At 38.0% G+C, this 22,661-nt stretch overlaps 1 protein-coding gene across 1 annotated transcript in view; it reads right to left on the reverse strand.

The window, feature by feature from the left end:
- The window catches only part of LOC122551933 (inactive dipeptidyl peptidase 10-like), a 1,705,342-nt gene that overhangs the window by 691,544 nt on the left and 991,137 nt on the right, over nucleotides 1-22,661 (reverse strand). The window contains exon 3 of the mRNA XM_043694504.1: nucleotides 18,789-18,884. Coding sequence (XP_043550439.1) covers nucleotides 18,789-18,884 — 96 coding nt within the window. The remainder of the gene's footprint in view (nucleotides 1-18,788; nucleotides 18,885-22,661) is intronic.

Consider the following 22,661-nt stretch of genomic DNA (forward strand, 5'->3'; position numbering starts at 1 on the left):
AAATGGACAGCAGCCTGCAACTGAGCACTAAGGAATGAGACTGGCAACTTCTAAGTAAGTGCAAAGTAAGTGAGCAGCAAGAATGCAAATGAAGATGTATAAGAGCATTTTGTGCAAATGCATAAGAAGGATGTGTGTCCCTGCATGCATAGTGTCTTGAAAGAAGCATACAAATCTTTGATTTGCCTGACTTCTAAAGCAAACCGTTAGATGTCTGAAGTCTTTTTGTGGTGCACCAAGAGCAGGCATAATGATATGGTAAGACTGGTGATTTGCTGATGCTGACTTGTGTACAAGAAGGGTCAAGTAGCATGATGATTATTGACAATGCTGAGACATTGTGTTGAAGCCTTACTTGGGTGATGGCCAGGACAAGGATTTGGTGAGGTGCAGCCACCAGGTTCTCACTCTGCCTTACGTGGTGGGAATTTGTGCCTTCTCGGGAAAGGAGAACAGATTGGAAATGGTGCATAACTAAGGGTTTTTTAAAAATATGGTGCAAATATAATGAAATAAGGTAGATGCCCAAAAGCCAGGTTCTGAAGTTGCTGTTTAAAGCACAAGGAGAAAAATAATTGCAGACATTTTTCTTGAAGTTAGGCCTCTGATATTTTCATTCTTACCATGTTTTCACATCTTTCTCATTATAACTCATGCAACACCAAGGAAGAAAAAAACTTAGTCCACTGCCTTCTGCATGTAGGATTTCAGCCCTTGTCCATTTTCTGAGTCTATGTTCCACTCAAATAGAGAAAACAACAGGATCAAAGTTAGATCCTTGAGAATCCATAAGCAATTTTGTGGGTTCAGAAAAAGAGGTACCATGAGAGATAGTCTGATTAAGATTGATTTGAGAAGAGTGGAAATAGAAGGGCAGTCCTACAGAGATGGAGATAGGGTGAGAAACAAAAATGGATCCTGGTGTTATCAATGCTGACAAAACCTGTAGAAAGGTTGAGACTGAGAAGGAAACTTCCAGAGAATGCTACTTGAAATGTTGAATAGGGTGGTGAAAGGACTAGAAAACTTGATTGGAGTGACCTGTTCTAATCTATATACTTTCCTTTTGTGATATCTGAAGACAAGAAGTGTAAATTTAGTTGTCAGTTTCCCATGGGCAGATTCAATCAGATGGACTCCCTATCTTCATTCTTCCACATTTTATTTACCATTGACTTCAATTCAGGGTTCAATGTTGATGTCAAGGTTTGCTTTTGCCTGCTTTGATAGCACTTTATAAATATTTCTATTGTAGTTATATCTTATTCATGAGCATATTAGCTGGCCCAGCATTTATTGCCTGTCCCTAGCTGCCCTTCAGAAGACTGTGATAAGTGGTTTCTTGGTGCTGTAGGTAGATCCACAATGTAATAGTAATAGTAAAGGTTCTGGTTGGAGATTACAATAAAATGCCAGAAATTCAGGTGACACTATTTCAAGTTTCAGTTTCAGTAAAATGTATTTAAAACTTCGCTTTGGGTGTGTTGAATATTTTCTAAATAAAAGTATTGCAGTTTTCAAGTTACTGAGTGAGTTTATACAAAAGTACAAGACCTATCCGATTGCTATTGTGTTGCTAAGCATTTAAAATGGTACATAACCAAACCTCAAACAATTACTGCAAGAAAACTATTCAGAAATGCATTGCCCATTATGAAAGCACAGCTTCCTGAGGTGTGAAATAATAGTTCCTTGAAGCACAATGAAGAAATGATCTTCTAAAGCAACTCCATTCAAAGCTGTTAAGCACATTAAGTAGAAATTTTGTTCTTTTTTATTGACGATAAAAAATCAACGTTATTATTCCAAAGAAAATACAACAATGGTTTCCACACGATTTCTTTACAGGAGTCATATTTTAGTTTTTTTATTAGCTAGCTGACAAATAATTGAACATTATTACTTTTTATGTCAAGGCTGAAGTTTTTGAATGAGCAGGATAAATAGTTATCTGAACACACGATATTTGATAAAATGTATTTTCCATTTAGCGACAAGTGTAGAGACTGGCAGAGGTCAGACCATTCTCCAGGACTCTGGTTATGGCTACTTTTTTCTAAAAATGTCTAATTTCCAAACTCAAGAGCATGTTCCTATCTATACATGCTGTGAACTTGATTGGTATATTTAGATTACCCATGGAGAAACTAAAAGCTTGCTGTGACATGCTAATTCAGAAATCTTTCCAATATCTAACAAAGTGAGGTGAATATCCTCTTATAATGAGAAAATCGTGGTTCCATTAAATCTTAAATAAGATGGCTTTGCAAGGGTTTACTGGGCAGTTGCAACTTGGTTTTATATCCCATCGCAACAGTGGAAGCAATGTGCTCATTCCTGGGTCATGCTAATTTTGTTGACCTCTGAGCAGGTGGCAAATAATAATACAATTCCATGAGCAAGTGCAGATGCAACTAAAGGTTAGGATTATTCCTGGCCATTTATATAATGGCCTAAAGTGCAAAGTGGTATATCAGTATGGATGTCAGCTGGAGGCAGAATTGCATTTAGCTGTGATTACCTTATCCATAGGTTTTCAGAGCTTGATTTTCAGCTTCAGTAGAATTTGAGTGGTGAGCTGTGTGCTCACCTAACTACTTATCACCAATCATGGTGAATGTTCCCATATCATTTTGGCCAATTTTGGCAAGTTGAGATGGGAGGGGGGGGCGTGGTACGATTGGAGACATAGATACAAATCGTTACTTTGATGTTTGGCATCTGCTGCAGAGAAACAGAGCACAATGTCTCATTGGAAACTGGAAATGAGATGGAAAATATTTGGAATAAAGATGGGGAGGTGGAATTTAATTCAGTTAGGCATAGCACAAAAACAAGTTGGCTGAGTCCACTCAATCACTGGACATACAACAATAATCAATCTCCCAACAAAGGAAAACCTCCTGTAATTATGTTGGAGGTGGGATGACGTCCATGTAGAAACTCACCCACTCACAGAGGAATCTTTAGTTTGGCTCATTAATGAACCAATAAATATTAATAACACCTAAATTGCTGGAAGCTCAAAATTTAAATGGGAGTCACAAATGTCTTTCCCATATTTAATAAAGGACATCCATCAAACACTTTCAAATTTCTCAGCAGTGTCCCTGGAAATATCTTTCATTATCAGGCATTCAGTTTTACCTGCTTGGGCCTCAATTGTACAGGTTTCTATTGGATTGGGGGCACCATCATTGTCCCCATTTCTAGAAATAGATACATCCTATAGAAGTGTTCTAATCTCCACCCACACTTTTTCCAACCCCAGACCCCAGGCTTACATGCCTCTGTCCACTCTGTCGCTTAGATTGGTCAGGTTGGTCAGAGATCCAGCAGTGTCCACTACTCCCGAATCGCACTTTTTGGGAGACACAACTGCTGAACAATCAGATTGCCTGGCAGCTCCTTGATGATAAGGCCATTGCAGTCAGGGGTAAAAGTAGGCCAGTCAGCCCCATTGAATGGCAGAGAAGGCCCCAATGAGATCTTGGCTGCTCTAATAATCCTCAATTTGGTTTCCCTGCCTTATCTCCATAATTCTTGATCTCATTATTAATTAAAAATCTGTCTCTCAATCTTGAATATACTTAATGACCCCATCATGGCAGCTCTCTGCAGTAAAGAATTCCACAGCATCAATACCTTCAGAGAAGAATTTCCTTCTCCTCTCAATCTTGAATGCACACGCTGAAATTATGTCCTTGGGTCCAGTCTGCCACAAGGGAAAACAGCCTCTCCACATCTACCCTGTCAAATCCCCTAAGAATATTGTGCATTTCCACATCTCCTCAAATTTGTCTGAAGTCAAAATAGTACAAAATCAATTTACCACTTTCATAAGAAAACCCTTCACAGCCTGAATCAACCTTACCTGGTTGGATGTAGCTCCAACAACACTCAAGAAACTTGACACCATCCAAGACAAAGCAGCTCGCTTGATTGGCACAATCATCCATAGCCATCCATTATCTCCACCACCGATGGTCAGTAGCAGTAGTGTGTACAATCTATAAGATGTACTGCAGTAATTCACCAAAGATCCTCAGACAGCACTCTCCAAACCCATGACCACTTCTATCTAGAAGGACAAGGGCATCAGGTACATGGAAACATCACCACCTTCAAGATCCTCTCCAAGTCACTCACCATCCTGATTTTGACATACATTGCTGCTCCTTCACTGTTGCGGGGTCAAAATGCTGGAATTTCCTCCCTAAGGGTATTGTGGGTCTACCTACAGTAATGGACTGCAGCAGTTCAAGAAGGCAGCTCATCTTCTCAAGGGCAAGTAGAGACAGCCAATCATGCTGACCAGTCAGAGACACCCACGTCTCAACAAATAAAAATCTAGTGAACTATTTCTGGACTGGCTTTAATGCCAAAGTATCTGTATTTAGGTTAGGGGAACAAAACTTTTCACAATATTCCAGTTGTGATCTGACTATGCCTTGTGTGGTTTTGGTAAGACCTCCCTATTTTTTATATTACATTCTCTTCGAAATAAAGGTCAAAATTCAATTTACCTTCCCTATTACCTGCTGACTCACAAAGCTAGCTTTTTTGTGATGCACACAAGGACCCCCAAAGCCCTTGGTCCTGCATCTTCCTGCAATTGTTTTCAATTTAAATAATATTTAGCAACTCTGTTTGTCCAGCCAAAGTACACAACTTCACAAAACCTTCCTCCTTAATACTCTACTACCAAGTTTTCTTCCACTCAGTTAGCCTGCCTGTATATCTCTTTTTATCCCAACCTGCCATCTTTTGTTAGTTAGCCAATCTTCAGAATTTCGGAGGAACGTCTCATCTTCCGCCTTGGGACACTCCACCTTCATTTACCTATTGCACGCTTAGCTACCTTCCCCCCCCTACAGGGCGCACCGCCCTCCCATTTATCTCTCCACCCCCTTGGCTCATAAGCCTCATCCCTGATAAAGGGCTTTTGCCTGAAATCTGTTTTATTTTTTACCTGCTGCTCGGATGCTGCCTTGCCTGCTGTGCTTTTCCAGCACCACACTCTCAAATCTTCTATCCATGCTAACACACTATCTCCAAGATCACAAGCTCGTATCTTATCAAGTAATCTTATGTACTTATTAAACATCTTTCAGAGTGAGGGGCACAAATCCTGCCTCCAACAAATTAACGTTCCATGAAGCTTTAAATGACCACAGGGCAGCCGACATTGGTCAGGTCCCCTGCTAATACTTCAACTAATTAGGCTGGGACACCCCAAAAATCTTGCACATATCAAGCATTATCATGGTAGCAATAATGAGTTGAATTGTTCGATGTGAGGTTATTGTTTGAATACAGTCCTCTTTTTGCATATTTGGCAGATATGCTTAATAACTACTAAGTTTCCTGATGATTGACAGGAGTTAATGGAATGAGCTCTGAGGTTAAAGTTACACTCCCCATCAGAAATCCTGTGAAAACCCAAAAGGGAAATTCCTGACCATTCAGACTAGCTTCACAAGAAAAAAAAAGATTACTTAGGTAAATAATTAGTCACCATGGAATCTACCATAGCCTTCCAGTATCAAGGGTGAGGAAATTACAAATAATTTATAGTAAAACAATACTATATGGAATAGGGTAAAATAAAAAAAAAAGCATATGCTGGAAATCTGAAACAAAAGAAAATTGCTGATGAAATTCGGCAGGACTGGCAGCATTTGTAGACAGAAAGCAGAGTCAACATTTTGGGTCCAGTGACCCTTCTTCAGGACTTTGTAAAGAATCTTTTCTACCACTATCAATATCAAACTAACTGATCTATAGTTCATTGTTTTCTCTCTGCCTGTCTTCTTAAATATAGTGGGATTATAATAGCTACCTTGCAATCCACTCGAACTGTCTCAGTGTCTATAGAATATTGGACGATAATCATGAGCACATCTATTTCTTGGTCAATTCCTTAAATACTCTGAAATGAAGCTTATCTGGCCCTAGGGATTTATCTGACTTCAACCGTCTTAGTTTTCCTAATACCTTTTTCCCTATTATTATTAATTTAGTTAATTTCAGTTCTTGCTTCCCATTAGATACTCTGTTCCTCCATATTATTGGGATGTTATTTTTGTTATTTTTGTTCCTCTGTAAATACATAAGTAATCCTAAAGTTTCATTGTACCATTTTGTATCCAATGTATCTGATTTAATTACCTACTTCTCCCCTATCGGAACCCTTGCATCCGATTCCAGTCCCATCTTAATGTATTCCATTGTCAAAACAACTTACCACTCAGTGGGTATCTGCTCACAGACTGGCATCTCTTACATCTGGGCTATCTTTAAAAGGCTACTGTGTACCAACATGTGCACTGGGATTCCAAAGCAGTTGGAACCCTTGTTAGATTTGCCCAATTTAAAATCTTACAATTGCAACTTGTATCCAATTTCCATCATGAAACAAAATACATTTTGTTGAAGACAAGAGCCTGTTTTCATTAAGCCGCACTCAAAGTATTCCCTCACTACTGTGAAGCAAGTAAGCCCTTAACTCCATTCAAGGAAAGAGGATGATGTAAACAAATTACCTGACCCACAAGCTGGTAGTGCTCACGCTACAGCACATAAAACACAAACATACTCTGGAATTGAAAGAGGTCTCAAAGAATAGAGCACCAACTGTTTCACCATGTGTCATACAGTTGGAAAGAGCAAAAAGCTGACAGCAGGAAAGGTTAGGTACTTTGATTTTGACAGGACCATTGCTGCTGTTTCCATGTTGTCAGAACCCACCAAATGGTTTAACATGATTGATGAAAGGAATCCTTGGGAATTTTGTCATTAGGACTTTGAAGATACAAGTGAGAGACGGTTCATTGATATTCACTTTGCCAACAGAAATTGCATCAGGGACACCAAATGGAATATGCTTGTGAGCATAATTCAAGGACTGAGACATTTGAGTGGGAAGTGAAAGATCCTACATAGTGGAGGCTGAGTTGCAAACTGAGAGGCTGAAAGATTGCATGTAGTCCAATGTTTGTATGAGAAGGACTGAAAGTGTTGGTAACTACATGAGCTGTATCATTATTGCACTAATGATTTAAAATGACTTTTTTTTTTGCAGATTTAGATTTTTAGATTTTAGATTTTGTCACATTTACCTTTGTATTTAAAAGGTATTTTTGAATTATTTTAGTTGGATTGTTAGAGTAAAATAATTTTTTTAAAAAACCTTGCACTATGGCTTTCTTTCTGTTCTCATTATGGGGATTGCTTTTTTTTTCAAAAGACTCTACTGGAATTGCAGACATCAGTCAAAAGAACATAATATTTAATACTGACACTTCATTATAACCCTTGGGAAAATTAACAATTCATCTGAAATTTTAAAAATGACAGTAAATTTTGGGATTGTTATTTACCTTAATGGAGGGTATCAAGGTAGTGGACTATTGCTCTAAATAAGCCAGACATGCAATATCACAATTCATTGTCTCTACCTCATCCAACTAAGCTGGAATGGAATTTATTGCTGAGCAAAGCATAGCAATGAATTCACAGTAACATATGTGTGGGTGTGTGATCTGTGGTCAGCAAAGACAATTCTGTGTTCTTGGCTATAATAACACCAGATAATATATTAAATAAGCACATAAGTCTAATTAATTTAGTGAGGAACACTGCAAGGTGAAAACAATACAGGTGACTGAAAAGATCACATACATTGATGAAGGGACTGCTTCCTCTGCCATGCACAAATACATCAGCTGAAATAATTAAGAATAACATTGTACACAAAATTAAGGATAAATATCTCATTAATCATTCAACTAATGATTAATTAATCATGTAACTATCAAATGGTCAACTCATTTACAAAAGTTAGATGACCATACGAGTGTAAATGTGCAATGTGCGCTATATTTTCTCTCATTCTTAAATCAGTATGAAATATCGGGTCATGCATATAATTTGTCATAGTAAAATTGTTGAAGTATTGTTGTGAGCAGAATACCAACCACTCTCAATGTTATGTTGGGGTGGTGACCTCCATGTCCTGTTTTACAAGTAAACTGAACTCACATATTCAAGTGACTGTCCAAGATGATGCCCTTCAGTTTGATGGCATTAGCTCCGTCAGCAATTACTTTGTTTGCATTTCATATGTAATTTGTATAATAGCAATAAAAACAATGTTTCCAATGATTTTAATTATCTGAAAGATTAAATGCTATTTTTAACAAAACAGTGGACAAACTGGGATCGGTATATCAAGCCAGCAATGTCATAGTTCAATACACCATTTTTAAAAAGTGTTGTTAATTAGTTTAAGAAAACCTGACAATCTAATTTGGAAAATTAACCACATGAAAATTATTTTGATTCAAAGCAAAATACTGTGATGCTGACAATGTAAAATGAAAATTGAAATGATGTAAATACATCTGCCATCATCTTTGAAGAAAGAAACATTTTCGAATCATGTTCTTTTCTCAGAAGTGGAAACAGCTGTCAATAATTTTATGCAAAACAAAAAGTAAGTTCTATGACTGGATAAAGTGATTAAATGATTAAAAGACAAACAGTGCAAGGCAAAAAAGGATTGTTATAGGATAAGTCATTAAAAAAAAGGACCTAAAGAAAATTATTCCAATAGTGACTACAAGTCAACTAAAGGAATGATTTCATAAGGTATCATTTTAGTCATTTACTGTAATTAAAATAGTACAATACTCCAACAACTTAGATTTTATTCAAAATAATGTGCTTACATGTATTGTGTTGCTCTTTTAAAGCTGGAAGTATTCCATCCTAAGACTCTAAAGTGTTTTTTGTTCCCAATTGTTATTACATTGTGTTGTTGAATTAGAAATATTTTACAAATGTCAAATGAAAGGCTGAATTGTGTTAACAAGTATGGCTGCTTTTCAATTAACTTTGATTTCGCCGATCCAATAAATTTTAAATAACATTTCATTTCTCTTAATGAATTGTATTCAATTTTAACAATCTTCTTTTTACATTTTATCACAAAGAAGCTATTATCTTTAATTGAAATTTTAAATGGAAATTTATAGAGTATGCTTTCACATGCAGATTTCATTTCGCAAAATTGTGTCCATTGCAAACCTGTGCCCATAAAAGCAATGCAGGGAACAAACAATTCCTGCCGATAAGAAATTATCACCCTTTTTATATCTAAATGAGCAATGATTAATGATAATTGAATTACTTAACAATAAAATAAACAAACTTACAATGCACCATAATATATGGAGTTGGATTTTACCAGGCAATGTTCTGTGTCCTTGACTGCCCCTCAGGTTCAGGAAATTTCTCCTGAGTGAGTTATAATCAAAAGAGGCCAACAGTTCTTGACAAACCAATAAACCCACTGGGAAACCAATAGTCACTGTCAACAAGATAATTGACCAACTTGGGCACATATTCTCATCACAAGTTGTTGGATGATGAAAACTGTAATAATGATGTACACACTAAATTCATTATGACCAATGCTGGCAAATCCTAGGCTCAAATGTTTACTTAGTTTATGGTGTACATATTGATTTGATTGATTCTTGACAGGCCAAAGAAGAAACTATTTTTATTATTCAGATAATGTACTACAAGGTTTAAATTGTCACATTTGTAATTAAAGCATTATGGTGAGTGAGTTTAATAGTGTTCGCTATGGCCACGGGACAAATTTTCACAAATGATCTTCCACTTTTCTCCTCATTAAGCATGTAACCAAGATATTGGGCGTGGTTCTTAGAGAATCTTGTAGTGAGCAAAGCAGAAATTCTCACTTGCTAGGATCTTCCAGCTTATACACTTCTTGTATTATATTTAAAGCACAGCTGCACACACCATCTCAGGTGCTGCAAGCCAGGAATTACATCTCAACTGTGGTACTCTACTGTTGAAATATCTCAAATGAAAGGCAAGTCAGAGATCTGGAGGTGTTTCTGGATAGATTGGTGGAGAAGAGGGCGTTACTTTATTCAGCTGACCATTAAAAGCCACACTAACAGACCCAGCCATCTTGGACAGAAATTGCAGCGTTGGTCAGTGTTAAATCCCAAGTGAAGAGGGTCACCCAGCAGTGCTGAAAATTGGACAATGATCTTTTGCACACTTCAAAGATAACTTTGAAAAAATCGGAAACTTATCTCACAAACTAAGACCACTAAACACTAACAGTGGCACTGCACATGCTTTTCATCAAGACTCATTGACTGTGTCTCTCACTATTGCATGCATAATGTTCAATCAAACGGTCTCACCCCCCTCATCTTCCCAAACTACTAACCTTTCCTGGTCTTTGTTCTTCCTACGCACTGTGAACACTCCACCATCCCTCCTTTTCATGTATGACCACGAATTGCTCATTAATCTATTTTTATTTTACTCAATTCATTTCTTTTTCGCAATGTAGAAAGAATTGCCATTCACCCTGCCATCAGACTGATGTTTCAATGACACCATGACTGACATACAATAACCCCAAAACTGCTTGTACTTGACTTGTTGGAGTGACTGTGGCCAGCCCCTTGGAGGGAAATAGGACAAACCCTTGATTGACTGTGGCAACATCCTCTAACTGCCGGCACAGATATTTAAACCAACTAATGACACTTTCCCACATCACATACATTATGTTTACCACATAAGCTGTTGACAAATCTTTCAGCCCTGACTTTGATGTAGCACAGACCAATAAAGTGATATGTCTACCGTCTATCTGACTGATAGATAGATTGTTCAGTGCACTGCACCATCACAAGCTGGCGCACATCTTTATCTTCGTGTTAAAAATAAATTAAACAGTAGAGGCTGGTAGCTTGGAGCCGAGCACTCAAGATCTTATGCGCTAAGAGAGGAATATTGTCCAGACAGACTGGCAGCCTCCAACTAAGTCCTAAGCACCACTGCACTCACCCATGAATGAATTTTAAAAAAAAATCAAAGACTGCCAAGGAAGCAAGCAAATATCATAACATGTCAGTGCAAAGGCATTGTGCATAGATGATTCAGATCTGTGGATCCTTGCAAACAAAATTGCCTGGAAGATATATCCTTCCCTGAGCTCCAAAATGTTTTGAAATATGGTTAAGTTGACCTGAGAGTAGACACGCTGATAAGATGAGGCTGCTAATTTACTGAGGGCGAGTTGTGCGAATAAAGAGTCAAAGAGGACATTGGACAGGGAGTTTAGTAGGATGTTGTGCAGAAGGAACAGCTGCATGGTGGTCAGGACAGCCATTTGGCAGCAGCTGTGAGGTACACACTGTTTGTCTGATTGTTTTGGTGCTATTTATTTTCTCACTGAGGGGAGGAGAATCAGAAGTGGGAGGTGAGATAATGACGGGTTGTGAATCAGTGCAATTCTTTACTTCAGCTTGATGTAGAGAGTGAATTATAGAGTATATTCAAGGCTGGGATACAGGGGATCAAGGTTTCTGGGGAAAAGGAGAAAGTGAAGACTGCAGATGCTCAATAGTCAGAGTTGAGATGTGTGGTGCTGTAAAAGCGCAGCAGGTCAGGCAGTATCCGAGGAGCAGGAGAGTTGACATTTCAGGCATAAGCCCTTCACCAGGAATATGGGGGAAAGGCAGGAAATTGGAGTTGAGTATTAACATATCAGACATGACCTCATTGAATGATGGAGTGGACTCGATGGGCTGAATTACCAACATCTCATCCAATACCTTCTAGTCAGTGGGGTGAGATGGAAACACATGAAAATAAGGAGTTTCAGGATAAAATTCTGAAATTACAAGTAAAAGGTTTGAGGAGAAATTGTGTGATTTTTGATTATTGATTTCTTTTTTCATTCTTGCCATTGCTCTCAGCAAGGAGGTGGACATTCTGTAGTGTAACATCTTTTGAACTGATCAATTGTAAAATTTAAAGCTTTTAAATGTCAGCGAGGTAAATTTTCATCTTATTGCCCTATAAGACTAACATTCTGGATATGCCATTCATTTTAGAAGTCACCCAATTTTAGTTTTCATTAAAATAGGCACATTTACAATGTCAGTTTATCACTCAGGTGACAAGTTGAAAATCAACTTAATTATTTCTTCCAGATGAAATTCCAAAATAAATACTGCAAAAGATCTGGTTCATTTTATTTTTTAGTAAGAAAAGATGATTAGGCTGATTCAACATGGAAAATGGTCAAAACTCTAACCCAGTACATGTGAAGCACATGCAAATTTCAAGCAAATTGACCTTGAACAACATTAGTTTTCACAAGGGTTTTCTTGTTTGAGGAAAGAAATGCTTTAATACCTCAATGACATTCATAGATCTCCACATCTATCAATGATGATTGATAAGGAAGTGGATGAGCTCTACAAGTACATGTCTTAGTCTGATTGATTAATTCAACTGAAAGGTCACTTACCTGCAACTAATCGGAGGTTGTGAAAAAGTGAAAGTAAAGCTGGTTCAAATACCATGGTTTGTGCAAAGAGTTTAACTGATACAGGTGGCTGTATTTTGAAAGGAGTTTATTGACTGTGTTATCATAACTGCACCCCAGGAAGGAGGGATGTTTACTCAGCTAAGCTGCTTGTCAGAATGTAGTTACTAATACAAATGATAGTCAATGATTAAACTGCACTGGCAGCTATTAACTCAGCTGTTTAAAGAACTGTTCTCAGAAAAACTGCAGATTTTGATCATTGACGCAATTAATACTGATCACTTATTAATGTTAAATTGAACTCTGTGTGTAACTTTGGTGATTCATGTTAAATAACTTTATCGGTCACTTGCTTTTAAATCTTGTACATAACTGACTAAAATATTATATAAATAAAAAGATCATGTACTTAACGTTTGTAAAGTTATGACATTACAAACAATAAACACTCTGTGGTTAATGATCAGTTTTTTAAAGTCCATTCTTGATGCTTCAACAAGAAGGAATAAACTGTAAATAGTAGCACTGTCTTAAGCATCAGGTGGCAGCAATGGCGTGAAGATATTGCCACTGCACTTGTAACCCAGACACCCAAGTTTGAATCCCTCCATTGCAAATCCAAAAGTAACAATCAACTGACAACTGTGCAACCATGTAGAGTCATAGAGATGCACAGCATGAAAACAGACTCCTCGGTCCAACCCGTCCACACCGACCAGACATCCCAACCCAACCTAGTCCCACCTGCCAGCACCTGGCCTTTATCCCTCCAAACCCTTCCTATTCATATACCCATCCAAATGCCTGTTAAATGTTGCAATTGTACCAGCCTCCACCACATCCTCTGGCAGCTCATTCCATATACGTATTACCCTCTGCGTGAAAAAGTTGCTCCTTAGGTCTCTTTTATATCTTTCCCCTCTCACCCTAAACATGTTGTAAAGTCTCACGTGGTTCACTTAATAACTTTGGGGGTTTTTGAGAGGCAGTGGTGGTGTCCCTACCTCTGAGCCAGGAAGCCCAGGTTCAAGTCAAATAACATCAACAAACAGGTTGATTAGAAGATATCTAGCATTGTAGTAATGTGACTGGGTTCATAATCTAGACACCCAGGATAATGGTTCAAATTCCATCATGGCAGCTGGTTCAATTTAAATTCAATTAACAAATTTGGAATATAAAGTTAGTCTCAGTTATGATGATTGTGACAACTGTCTGTGACTATCACATAAAATAACTGTTTCACAAATACCCTTGGGGGTGTGAGGTACAGAAATGTGCTATCCTTGTAGTCTTCCTGTTACTCCAAACTCATAGTAATGTGATTCATTTTTAACTGGCATTCAAAATAGCTGACCAAAGCATGCAGTTCAAGGTAATTAGGGATGGGTAATGAATGCTGGTTTTGCTAGCAAAAGCAAAAAGCTTCTACAGATATGTAAAAAGAGAATTATTAAAGTAAGTGTGGGTCCCTCAGCTGACACAAACTGGAGAACTGGTAATAGGGACAGTGAAATGGCAGATATTTTAAATCAATATTGGTCTTCACTGTAGAGGATAACAGATAAGCCATATACTAATGGGAGGAAATAAATTTTATTAGTATTTATCACAAAGAACAGAGTATTTGACAAAAAAAATCCAAAAAACTGCAGATGCTGGAAATCAAAAACAAAAACAGAAATTGCTGGAAAAAACTCAACAGGTCTGGCAGCATCTGTGGAGGGAAAGCAGAGTTAACATTTTGTTTTCAGTGACCCTTTTTCAGAAATGGTGTTTGACAAAATTATTTGACAAAATAATGGAATTAAAAGCAGACTAATCACCAGGACCTGATGACCTGCGTCCAAGGGCTTTAATGGAAGTGGCTTCAGAGAGAGTGGAGGCATTGGTCAAAATATTCCAGAATTTTGGAAGGTTTCCAGAGGATTGGAAAACTGAATGTGATGCCCATGAAGTCTCATGATATCCAGTCAAGCATGGAAAAGGGAATCTCCTGCAGTTGAATCAGTACTGTTCCATGTTGAACATCAATTGGAGGAAGCACTGAGAGTGGCAAGGTCACTCTGGGTGGAGAACTTCAATGTCCATCATCAAGAGTGCCTCAAGTAGCACCAGAACTGAATGAGTTGGTTGTGTGCTAAAGGACATAGCTGCTAGACTGGGTCTACATCAAATGGTGAGGAAACCAACAAGATAAAAAAAAAAATTGATCTCATCCTTCCTAATCTGCTGGCTGCTGATGCATCTATCCTTGACAGTACTGGTAAGAGTGACTACCACACAGAAATTGTACAAAGTCTTGTGTTCACATTGAGAATATCCTACAATGTATTGTGTAGTACTAACAATCTGTTATGTTGGATATACTTTGAACAACACAATACTTAGTCCACAACAACTTATGAGTGCTATCAGTTACAGGAGAATTGTACTCCCACACAATTTACCATATCTGTCATTCTATAATTAACAGCAAGCTAAGTGATCAACCCTAATTCAATAAAGAGTGCAGGATGGCATGCCAGAGGCAGCACAAGTCATATCTAAGATGAGGTATCAATTTGGTAAAAACCTTAAAATGGAACCACTTGCTTGCCAAACTGCATAAACATTAAGTGACAGAGCGAAATAATTCTATTATGGATGGATCAGATTTAAGCTATTTCCAGTCATAAATGGTGATGGAAAATTAAACAATTCATTATTATTGATGGCTCCACAAATATCCCTATCCTTAATAATCGGGAAGAGAAGTGAGGACTGCAGATGCTGGAGATCAGAGTTGAAAAGTATGGTGCTGGAAAAGCACAGCCATTCAGGCAGTATCCAAGGAGCAGAACTTATGCTTGAAACGTCAACTCTTCTGTTCCTCGGATGCTGCCTGACCTTTCAACTCAACAACTGGGGAGCTAAGCACCTCAGCATAAAAGGTAAGGCTGAAATACTTATAACACTTTGCAACTAGAAGTGTCCTGCGGAGGATCCATTTTGGTCTCTTCCAGAAGTCCCCCAGCATCACTGATGTTAATCTTCAACCAATTCAATTTACTCCATGTACTATCAAATAATGGTTGAAGGTGCTGGATACTGCAAAATGCCTGACAACATTCTTACAACAGTCCTGAAGACGTGTGCTCCAGAACATACTGCACCCCTGACCAAGCTATTATAATACAGCATTAATACTGGGATCATTGTAGTTACAAAAGATACTTTACTCTTCACCATATCAAAAGGACTGTCATTTGGCCTTTGTTACCTTGCCATAAATCTTCCAATTCCCCCACATAATGCTGAATTTGAAAAAAATCTCAGGATAATTTCAGGCTTTAAACTATTACGTTCACCAGTAATTGGCGAAGGTTTCTTAATACAAAGATCAATGTCTTGATATAAACTTTAAGCAGCTTACAGGTATTTATGGAACTGTTATTGAAAAGCAAACAGAAAGAAAAGCTATTGTTTTGGCATTAGTGCAGTAGACCAGCTCATGAACAAAGTCATATTGTCTCGAGCTGAAGTTAATGCAGTTATAAGACAAACGAGAAGTAGGTCTCATCGCAATGTTGTCATGCTCACAGAAATCTTTTTATCCATTGAAGCGTGATGATGAGCCGAAAATGGGCTCACAATATTCAATGAGCTTACTGTAAAGGCTGGTTTTGCAAGCATTAAACTGAAATGTTTTGGATGAGAAGCAATCAATAGGCTATTACAGATGGTTTGCATTAAATTGTCACTTATCTCAGATTAAAAATTTGGAGAAGCTTACAAATATAAAACAGTCAAGTGCACTTGATCAGATGGGATTGCCAGCTGGAAGGACAGCTATCAATGTACACTGGAGAAAATACAATTACAACACATGTATCTGATGATAAACTGTACTGGTATTAAGTGGGACCTTTACCGCCATATCAAAGAGAATTTTCAGGTCTGCCTATCATTCTTTACTTACAAAAGCCAAACACCACACTGTGAGTCTTTCAAACTTCTTTGTAATTTCTCAGCACATCATGTGTGTATGAAATGGAGCTTTTTCTAATACCAGACTTACATTACTTTCTTGAAACGTCAGACATTTTAAAGCTCTTCACAGCCAATGAAATACTTCCTGATTGTAGTCACTTTGGTTATGGAGGGAAGCATAGCTGTCACATTGCAAACGGCAAGGATTTAGAAACGGCAATGATTAGGTGGCTGTTTTGACGATGTTTATTGAGCAATAAATGTCACTTTGAGTCTCCGTGGGGAATCTCAAAAAAAACCAAAGAACTGTGAATACTAGAGATCTAACACAAACAAAAACAAAAATTTCTGGAGAAACTCAGCAGGTCTGGCAGCATGGCTGGAGAGAAAACATAGTTAATGTTTTGAGTCCAGAGACCCTTCTTCAGATCTTCCAATGGGAAATCTCATGTTGTTCCATGAAATATACTGTAGCATCTTATAGGCTCATTTGAGAGGTATATAGGGTGTCATTTAACATCTTAACTGAAATATAGAACTGCTGACAATGGAGCATTTGCTAAAGGTGTTGGTATAATAATGTGCTGAAATCTCTGAAATAGAATTTAAACTCTCAACTTATGATTTAGAAACAAGAATACAAACATTAAAATAAAGGTAATAATTGCCAATGGGTATATGATCATCAGTTGAAACTTTATTGCTGGAACAGCACAGCAGGTCAGGCAGCCTGACCTGCTGTGCTGTTCCAGCAATAAAGTTTCAACTTTGATCTCCAGCATCTGCAGACCTCACTTTCTCCTCGTATATGATCATCAAGCTTGATTATAAATTCTTTCCCTGTTTTGCAACAAGATAGCCCTTCCTGATGAAGGGCTCCAGCCCAAAATGTCGATTTTCCTGCTCCTCAGATGCTGTTTGACCTGCTGTGCTTTTCCAGCAACACTCTTAACTTTGATCTCCAACATCTGCAGACCTCTCTGTCTCCTGCATGTAAAAAATATTCTAACATTCTTCTTCCAAACATGTTGTGAACAATAGAGTCCATATGTAAAAATACATTGACGTAGTACTTTTGAATAGCTGTACATACAAAGTTAAATATTAGCAGAGAAATTGATTCTGATCAAAACCAAACCTTATGTATTCATTTTCATAGCCTGTTCTTAAATACATCTTATGAATGATAATGGGTACGTGCTTTTGAGAAGATTTGGAGCTCAGGTTGAGGTTCGGGTTGTAAGTTTGCTCACTGAGCTCGAAGGTTTGTTATCAGACATTTTGTCACCATACAAGGTAACATCATCAGTGAGCCACTGGTGAAGCGCTGGTGTTATTTCCCACTTTCAAATCATGTGTCTTGGCTTCTTAAGGTGGGTGACATCATTTCCGGTTCTTTTTCAGAGGATGGTAGAAGGGGTCCAAATCGATGTGTTTATTGATGGAGTTCTAATTAGAATGCCAGGCCTCAAGAAATTCCTGTGCACAGACCAAATACTTAATGACAAAAGCATTCATCCCAACAACTACAAATGAAGCGGCATCAAGACATTATTGCAATGAGCCACAACACACTGTAGCACCCAGGAACTATAAACAGCCGAAGAAAAATACCTATACAGCGTATTCAGGAAGAACGAGTACCCAATAAACACAGTCTGACTATTTCCCAATAACAAAGCTAAACAAACAGAGACAACGCGGCCAGAAACTCTAACCATATGACCTTACATCAAAGATATTTCTGAAATGACATCCAGACTACTCAGGTCCCTTGGCATCATAGTAGCCCACAAACCTGCCAACACACTTAAACAGCGGCTAATGAACCTGAAGGACCTGGTACAAGCAACCAGCAAAATTAATGTCATTTACAAAATACAATTGCAAGAACTGTAACAAACATTACATCTGACAAACAGGCAGACAAATAGCCACCAGGATACATGAATACCAACTAAGCACCAAACGACATGACCTACTATATCTACTATCCTTACATACTGATGAGGAAGGACACAACTTTGATTGGGACAACACATTCATCATAAGACAAACCAAACAGAGACACGCACAAGAATTCCTAGAGGCCTGGTATTTTACCTGGAACTTCATCAATAAACCCACTGATTTGGACCCCATCTACCATCCCGTGAGAAAAAAACTCTAACTGGTATCACCCACTTTAAGAAACCAAGACACATAAATGGAAAGCAGGACACAACACCAGCGCTTTACCATAGGGTCACTGATGATTTTACCTAGTATGGTGACAAAATGTCTGAAAACAAACCTTCCACCTCAGTGAGCAAACTTACAACCTGATAATGGATATTTCATAAATTTGAACAACTGAAAAAACAGTTTAGTGAATTGCTTTAAAATGGACATTTTATGAGTAATTACTTTTAGTACATACCTTTGATCCACTTCACTTCTGGGTCATGTATAGTGAACTCTATTCTGAACAAGTCATCCAAGGATAGTCGAGCATCTGCTGTTTTTGAAGTATCATCTGAAGTAAAACAAATATCATGGTGATAAGTTACATTTCTATAATATATAACATATAGAACTGACCAAGTAAACAGTATGTAATTTTTAATTTTTTTCCCCGTAACTTCAAGTATTCATTTGGGATAATATTTTCTATCATCTACAATATTTATGCAAAATGAAAATGGAGTTTCACCTAATTGTCTAAACATGTATTACATTTATATCTGCGTTTTTAACAAAAATTATTCCAAAGGATATAAATGGTGGCCTGGGGTTTTTTTTGATCAAATCCTTTTCTTGCTTCCAATGATTAACATTTATTGTAAGGATGCTAGAAGAACTAAAGGCATCTGTGCAATTCGCTTAAAGATTTAGCTTTCAGTCATTCACAGGTTAGTGTAAGTATTTTAAATAATGGGGCACACATACAAAGCAATCCTCATGATTTCCTCATGTTGTATAAGACTTTATTTACTATTATTATGCACCAGTCCAAATCTCCTTCAAACACAAACAATGAGTGAGCCTAGACCCTGACTTTTATCTTTTCAAAGATAAGTATAAGGTGCTTTGTTCCAAGTGTAATTTGATTAGTTACACTACTTGGCTTTACACAAAACACAATTTATTCTTACCTTATTCTTACCTTATACAGAAAAAAGAAAGAAGAATTTGTATAACTTCAACTCTGTTGTGAAAACTTAACAGAATAATAGATTAGCTAACTATTAAACAACAACTTTTCCAATATAGTAGCAACTTATAAACACATTCTTGGCAAAGACAAATTCAGTAAAATGGATTGTCTCACACGCAATATTTTTTCAGTCCAGGAGAAAAGAACACCAAGAGAAATTTCTGGTGGAGAGAGAAGTATGGCAGCTTCCACAACCAAGTTCAAAACCCCAACAATTGCTGGAAGCTAAACTAAAACTCTAGTTCTGAGGGAGCCTAAATCCACCCATTCATGAAGCATCTATTGTTCCAACTTAAAAAAAAGCAGGGCCTCACATGCAGTTTACTTTTTTGGCCTGGAAGAGACAGCTCTGAACAGATGAATCAAAATCTCTTTTCAAAGAAGAAACACAGAAAATAGACCTCTTAAAACCATTATATTATCATACTATTCAGAATGCATTTCCTATATGCCGGTGAGATAAAATAATTTGGATGGCACTTTATTTTATTTCTTATATCCCTATTTGGTCAAAAATGTGATCCCAAGCAGCCTGTGGCTTATTATTTCAAACGTCACACTTCTTTTTGTGTTCCACACTCTTCTACCTGAGACCAATATATGTTTAAGAAACAGTCCCTGACATTTGATTTGTAGTAAGAACATATAACATAATATTCTATCAGGAGTTATCATTTTCCAATTTCTGTATAGAGATGGGATGCTGGAGATGTTTGAGGCAGAAAGGTTATCTGGGTGGAGAAGAAAGGTTTGTGGAGCGTCCTGGTGTGAACTGTTCAATCACATCGGTTTAGGAAAGGGAAAACTGGCCAATATTTTTCATGCTCACAATTGTTTTCAGTTTAATATCAAATTTACTGCAGTACTTTTTCCATTATATTTATCACAGTTTCCATGGCTTCAGTCATTTGGTCTCTCTTTTTGTTTTGTATTACCTTAAAGAGATGATGGCCCAAGTGTGTAGGCGAGGGAAGAGTAGTAAGGCTTTTGACAAAGTCCTGCATGGAAGATTGATCAAGAAGATAAAACCAGGGCAATTTGTCAAATTAGAGTCACACAGATGTACAGCACAGAAACAGACCCTTCCAGTCAACTTGCCCATGCCAACCAGATATCCAAAATTAATCTAGTCCCATTTGCCAGAAATTGGCCCATACCCCTCTAAATTCTTCAAATTCAAATATCTATTGGGATGCCTTTTAAATATTGTAATTGTACCAGCCTCCACAAACTCTGGCAGTTTGTTTCATACACACATGAAAAGGTTGCCCTTTCGGCCCCTTTTAAATCTTTACCCTCTCACCTTAAATCTATGCCCATTAGTTTTGAACTTCCTCACCACAGGATAAAGAGCTTGACTATTCACCCTCATGATTTTATAAACCTCTAAAAGGTCACCCCTTCAAAGGCGATGGGGAAAAACAGTCACAGCCTATTCAGCCTCTCCCTGTAGCTCAAATCCTCCAACCCTGACAACATTCTCGTAATTCTCGAAATTCTCAAAACATTCAAGTTTCACAACATCCTTCCTATAGCAAGGAGACCAGAACTGAACACAGCATTCCAATGTTCCATACAGACGCAACATGACCAACTCAGATGCTCAATGCACTGAGCAATAAGGCAAGTATACCAAACATCTTCTTCACTATCCTGTCGACCTATGACTCCACTTTCAAGGAATTATGAACCTGTACTTCAAGATCTCTTTGTTCTGTAACACTTCCCAGGACCTTACCATTAACTATGTAAGTCTAGCCCTGATTTATCGTTTCAAAGTGTAGCACCTGACATTTATCTTGATAGCCATCTAATCACGGTCCCATTGTATTTTTGAGATAACCTTCTTCACTGTCCATTATACCACCAACTTAGGTGTGTTCTGCAAATTTACTTACCATAGGCTGAGGGTTAGGGTTGAATCCAAAATTGGCTTAGCGGTAGGAGGTAGAAGGTAATGATCAATGTTCCTTTTGTGACTGGAAACCTAGGTTCAGTAACACACTGGAAGATTTGGGTCGCTATCTGTTTGCAGTGAACATTAAATGATCTATATAAATGTAGAAGGATGATCGGTAACTTCTCAGGTGAAAAGATTTGGTGCTGTGGTAAATGGATGAAAGCACAATATAGAGGAGTTGGTCAAATGGACTGAATAGTGGCAAATCGATTTAATCCTGAAAAGCAGGATGTGAAGCATTTAAGGGGACTAACAAGGCAAGCGAGTACACAATAAATGGTAGAGTCTTAGTATGTACAGAGGAATCTGAATGTGCATGGCCACAGTTCCTTGAAGGCAGCAGGGCCAGTGGATCAGGTGGTTAAAAATGCATTACGTAAAAATTAACCCATGAGGTATGGGTATCACTGTCCAGGTCAGCATTTATTAGGAGAAAGTGAGGACTGCAAATGCTGGAGATCAGAGTCAAAAAGTGTGGCACTGGAAAAGCACAGCTAGTCAGGCAGCATCCGAGGAGCAGGAGAGTCGATGTTTCGAGCATAAGCTCTTGATCAGCAATTCCTGAGGAAGAGCTTTTGCTTGAAACATCGACCCTCCTGCTTCTCGGATGCAGCCTGACCAGCTGTGTTATTTCCTAGGTCAGCATTTATTGCCTATCTGTAGTTGCCCAAAGGTAGTTCAGAGTCAACCACATTGCTGTGAGTTTAGAGTAACATGTAGGCTAGAACAGTTAATAATAGCAGTTTCCTTCCTGAAAGAACATTAGTGAACCAAATGAGTTTTTCTTGAAAGTCAACAAAGATTTCATGGTCAACATTAGATTCAATTTCATACTTCTATTAGAATCAAATTCCACAAAGCGCCATGGCAGGATTCAAACTCAGATCCCCAGAACATTACCTGGATCTCTGGTTTAATAGTTCAATGATAATACCACTAGGCTATTGCATTCCCAGATATTTGCCCTCATTAGTTGATGTATTGAGTACAAGTGGATAAAGAGTAGAGCTGGGAAAACCACAGCAGGTCAAGCAGCAGAGGAGAAGGGGACTCAACCTTTCAGGTGGGAACGTTTCATCAGTCTCAGAGGAGGTGGGTTCAGTGGGGCTAGAGCAGGCAGAGACGATCGACTGACT

The sequence above is a fragment of the Chiloscyllium plagiosum genome, chromosome 7 (assembly GCF_004010195.1).
Source record: "Chiloscyllium plagiosum isolate BGI_BamShark_2017 chromosome 7, ASM401019v2, whole genome shotgun sequence".
Taxonomy (NCBI): domain Eukaryota; kingdom Metazoa; phylum Chordata; class Chondrichthyes; order Orectolobiformes; family Hemiscylliidae; genus Chiloscyllium; species Chiloscyllium plagiosum.